General features: G+C 54.4%; 1 protein-coding gene across 1 annotated transcript; it reads left to right on the plus strand.

Moving 5' to 3' along the window:
• KCNJ9 (potassium inwardly rectifying channel subfamily J member 9) lies at positions 1–4707 on the plus strand. The gene is made up of 2 exons (XM_056852386.1): positions 1–980; positions 4372–4707. Exons 1-2 carry the CDS (start codon positions 47–49, stop codon positions 4686–4688), a joined length of 1251 nt encoding a protein of 416 aa, XP_056708364.1. The 5' UTR covers positions 1–46; the 3' UTR covers positions 4689–4707.
• Positions 4708–4941: the final 234 nt, after the last annotated feature.

The raw sequence follows: 4941 nt of genomic DNA on the forward strand, positions 1-4941 counted from the left end.
GACGACCAGGAGCTGGTTCGGGGGCTCTGGGCCCCTGGATGCTAACATGGCCAAAGAGAATGCAGCATTTTCCACCGTCCCTGAGACCCCGGTGTCCGAGTCCAAGCCGCCCCTTTCTTCCCACCAGCTCAAACCGGCTGCTGTGCGGCGCCTCGGCGCAGAGCCGGAGAAGCCGGAGAAGAAGAAGGGCCGGCAGCGATACGTGGAGAAAGACGGCAAGTGCAACGTACAGCATGGCAACGTGCACGAAACCTACCGCTACCTGACGGACATCTTCACCACCTTGGTGGACCTGAAGTGGCGCTTCAGCCTGCTGGTCTTCATCCTGGCGTACGCCATCACCTGGCTCTTCTTCGGCCTCATCTGGTGGTTTATTGCCTACTGCCGGGGCGACCTGGACCACCTGGGCGAGGAGGAGTGGGTCCCATGCGTCAAGAACCTGAACGGCTTCGTCTCCGCCTTCCTCTTCTCCATCGAGACAGAGACGACGATCGGCTACGGCCACAGGGTCATCACAGACCAGTGTCCCGAGGGCATCGTCCTGCTGCTGCTGCAGGCCATCCTGGGCTCCATGGTCAACGCCTTCATGGTGGGCTGCATGTTTGTCAAGATCTCCCAGCCCAACAAGCGGGCGGAGACGCTGGTCTTCTCCTCGCACGCCGTGATCTCCCTGCGCGACGACCGCCTGTGCCTCATGTTCCGGGTGGGCGACCTGCGCAACTCCCACATCGTAGAGGCCTCCATCCGGGCCAAGCTGATCATGTCCAAGCAGACACACGAAGGGGAGTTCATCCCCCTCAACCAGACAGACATCAACGTGGGCTTCGAGACGGGCGACGACCGCCTCTTCCTGGTCTCGCCCCTCATCATCAGCCACGAGATCAACGAGCACAGCCCCTTCTGGGAGGTCTCCAAGGAGCAGCTAAGGAAGGACGAGTTCGAGGTCGTGGTCATCTTGGAAGGGATGGTGGAGGCCACAGGTAGGCAGGGGGGGAGGTCGGGGGCCTTGGGCTTCATGGTCTGCCTTGAGATGAACCCACAGAGCAGCCTTATACTGAATCAGACCCTCGGTCCATCCAAGTCAGTATTGTCTGCTCAGACCGGCAGCGGCTGTCCAGGGTCTCAGGCAGAGGTCTTTCACGTCACCTACTTGCCTAGTCTCTTTAACCGGAGATGCCAGGGATTGAGCCTGGGACCTTCTGCATGCCGAGCAGATGTTCTGCCACTGAACCACAACTGCCAGGAAATGAATGTGGGACCTTCTGCTTGTCAAAGTCTGTATTGTCTACTCACACTAGCAGTGGGTCTCCAGGGTCTCAGGCAGACAGGGTTGCCAGGTCCCTCTTTGCCACCTGAATGATGATGAAAAGGAGGGAGTCAGGTACTAACTGTACCAGACCAACAAACTATAAAAAGTACCCAACTATTGGTGTGAACTTATAATCAAGACTCACAATGTATTTGTATATATGAATACAATGGCAGCCAAGGTACATATTACATTTTTAATGAAAGTCTTACAAAATGACACCTCATAATACAGACTGAATATAAAATAATTCTTTTATACAGTGCTTCTTCATATATTATATGCTGCAAGTTCTCCTTCGTGTAGCAGCCAAAATCTGTGTTGTAAACAAGCTCCCCTCCCCAAACCTCACCCTCCTCAGGCTCTGCCCCAAAAACCTCTCACCGATGGTGAAGAGGGACCTGGTAAACCCTACTCCCTGCTTCCACAGCCCCCAGCTGGGTCTGGGGCGCTGTTTGCTAGCCGGTTTCCAAGCCCTGGTTGGGGTAGGGAGATAGAGAGGCAAGCCATCCAACAGCTCCACCTTCACCCACTACGAACATGCAGATACAGGAACACAGAGTGATCTGAACCCAGAACCAGGGAGGAGCAGACCAGAAGGACTGCCTGGCCCCTCCGTTCAGCTCCACCTGCCTCCGTGCCAGCCTTCAGTTGGCTGTTTGAGCATTTTTGGCAGTCTTGGTGGCTCCTTTTATTTTTCCATTTCCTACCCAGCCTGTCTGTCAATGTTAGAAATCTGCTGTTAATTTCTGTGCCCCTGGACCATTGAGCTCACAGGCAGGTTTCCGGCTGGTTGCCAGGTGGCTGCTAAGCTGACCCGGTTTTATTGCTACCTGGGACAGTTTTCTTATGGGTGATTCTTCCCACCTGATTAACCCTCTTCCAGAGAAGGGGGGCAAGCAGAGCTGCAAATCAAGAATGAAGACCAGCCTTGCTGGATCCAAGCAAAGGACCACCAAGCAAGACCCCCCCCCCCAGGAAGAACACGAGTAGGGAATGATAGAGACAGCCTGACTCTCAGAGATAGGCTGCCCTTGAGCAGAGAGGTTCCATCCATCCCATTTGACTAAAAGCTAGCAATTTTGTAAACTTAATTTTCAGGCACCGGCCCGTCCTCCCTCCCTCCCCCACTCCCTGCCTGCCTGCCTGCCTGCCTGCCTGCCTGTCTGTCTGTCTGTCTATCTATTTATCTATTGAAAGCATTTATTAGCTGCCTTTCTTCCTTACAAATCTGAAGGTGGCTTACAACACTGATACAATAGATCATACAATCACAGAGTTGGAAGGGACCACCAGGGTCATCTAGTCCAACCCCCTGCACAATGCAGGAAATTCACAACTACCTCCCCATCCCACCCCCCAATGACCCCCGACTCCATGCCCAGAAGAAAATACATAAAATAAAATACATAAAAACTATACAAAGAAAAATTTAAGATCATAATTCAGGACTGCCAGTAAACTTAGCCAGGGCCAGCCCAATTTTGTCAGATCTCGGCAGCTAAGCAGGGTTGCCCCTGGTTAGGATTTGGATGGGAGACCATGAAGGAATACCAGGGTCGTTATGCAGAGGCAGGCAACCATCTCCGTGAGTCTCTTGCCTTGCCTAGAAAACCCTGTGGTGGCTGCCAGACGTCAGCTGCAGCTTGATGGCAAAAAAAGAGTAAACGTCACCAAATGTAGTCCTACATAAAACCATCTTCAACTGCCTCCTAAAGATCAAAAACTGAGGTGGCCAGGTGTACCTCCCTGGGGAAGTTGTTCCATAACCGTGGGGCTGCCAATGAAAAGGCCCTTTCTCGTATGCCCACCAGGCGAGCTTCTTTGGTCGACGGGACAGCCAGGAGGCCCCTCTCCCTGTGACCTTAATTCCTGGGCAGGAACATATGGGAGAAGACGGCCCTTCGGATACCCCCATTCCAAGCCCAGAGCTCATAAGGCAAGCCAGGGAAGGGGGTAGCCCCCCAACCTCCCCACCAAGCCGTGCTCAAGAGATGGGCGTGGAGGTGCCCAGGGCGCCATCTGGCACAGGGCAACATCCAGCAAGAAGTTCTTCTTTGCGAGTCTCTTCAATTAATAATTAAACTGTGGGATTCAAGGCGGGTGGAGGCCGTGGCAGCCACGGTCATAGACTCTTTTAAAAGGGGTGGTGCTGGTCAGGTAGATTCATGGAGGAGGGGCTTATAGGTGGCTACAAGCCGTGGTGACTAAAGGGAACCTCCATGATCAGAGGCAGTCAACCTCTGAATCCCAGTGCCAGAAGGCAACATCAGGGGAAGGCCTCAGCCTCTGTGCCCTGCTGTTGCACCTCCAGAGGAACTGGTTGGCCACTGTGTGAGACGGGATGCTGGGCTAGATAGACCCTCACTAGCCTGATCCAGCAGGGCTCTGCTTACGTTCTTATCAGGGGAAGGTCTCAGCCCCTGTGCCCCAGAAGGTCGGACCAGAACCAACGAGTTGAAATTAAATCAAAAGAGTTTCCATCTAGACATTATGAAGAATTTTCTGACAGAGCAGTTCCTCAGTGGAACAGGCTTCCTCGGGAGGTGGTAATAGGTTTCCTTCCCTGGAGGTTTTTAAGCAGAGGTTAGATGGCCATCTGTCAGGAATGCTGATTTTTTGACCTTAAGCAGATGATGAGAGGGAGGGCATCTTGTCCATCTTCTGGGCATGGAGTAGGGGTCACTGGGTGTGTGTGGGGGAAGGTAGTTGTGAATTTCCTGCATTGTGCAGGGGGTTGGACTAGATGACCCTGGTGGTCCCTTCCAACTCTATGATTCTACGATTCTATGACCCTCACTGGTCTGATCCAGCAGGACTCTTCTGATGTTCTTATGAAGGCCCCTGTGCCCTGTTTCTTTGGCCCTCCAGAGGAACTGGTTAGCCCCTGTGTGAGACGGGATGCTGGGCTGGATAGACCCTCACTGTCTGGATCCAGCCGGGTTCTTCTGAGGTTCTTGTGATGAATGGGTTGTTAAAAAGCTCGGCAATGCCCCCCTCCCCAGCTCCAGTGTGGCGATTCTGCCCTCACCCATCTTATGGCTTCTCTTCTGCTCTCCCAGGGATGACGTGCCAAGCTCGGAGCTCCTACCTGGTGGACGAGGTCCTCTGGGGCCACCGCTTCATGTCCGTCCTCTCCCTTGAGGACGGCTTCTATGAGGTGGACTACAACAGCTTCCATCAGACCTTTGAGGTGCCCACCCCCACCTGCAGTGCCCGGGAACTGGCCGAGGCAGCCGCCCGTATGGATGCTCACCTGTACTGGTCCATCCCCAGCCGGCTGGACGAAAAGGTGGAGGAAGCCACCGAGAAGGCGGAAGAAGGCAGCAAGGAGAGGAACGGGAACCTGGCCAGCTTGGAAAGCGAGTCTAAGGTTTAACGGGGCCGCAAGGCGACGGACGGACAAAGGCGGCGGCCCTCGTGAAGGAAAGTGGGGGGAGCCGTTCAAGGAGAGCTGGCCGGCGACCGGGTTCAGGGCTTCTGAGTACCTGCTACAAATGCGCCGGCTGGTGGCAGTGGTGCAGAGGGGGAGCAGCAAGGGTTTCTCGTAGGGAGGCGGGAAATATTCCTCGCCACGCATTTTTCTGTAACTGTACCGACAGGCATTTCAGTAGCCCCCCCTCCCCTCAGGC

This window comes from Euleptes europaea, chromosome 7, assembly GCF_029931775.1.
Source record: "Euleptes europaea isolate rEulEur1 chromosome 7, rEulEur1.hap1, whole genome shotgun sequence".
In the NCBI taxonomy this organism is placed as follows: Eukaryota; Metazoa; Chordata; class Lepidosauria; order Squamata; family Sphaerodactylidae; genus Euleptes; species Euleptes europaea.

What these genes read in the sequence shown, in the direction of transcription:
- KCNJ9 (XM_056852386.1), top strand. Translation starts at nt 47, where the DNA reads ATGGCCAAAGAGAATGCAGCATTTTCCACCGTCCCTGAGACCCCGGTG. An exon ending in AGGGATGGTGGAGGCCACAG is followed by an intron (nt 981 to 4,371) that starts GTAGGCAGGGGG and finishes CTGCTCTCCCAG; the next exon opens with GGATGACGTGCCAAGCTCGG.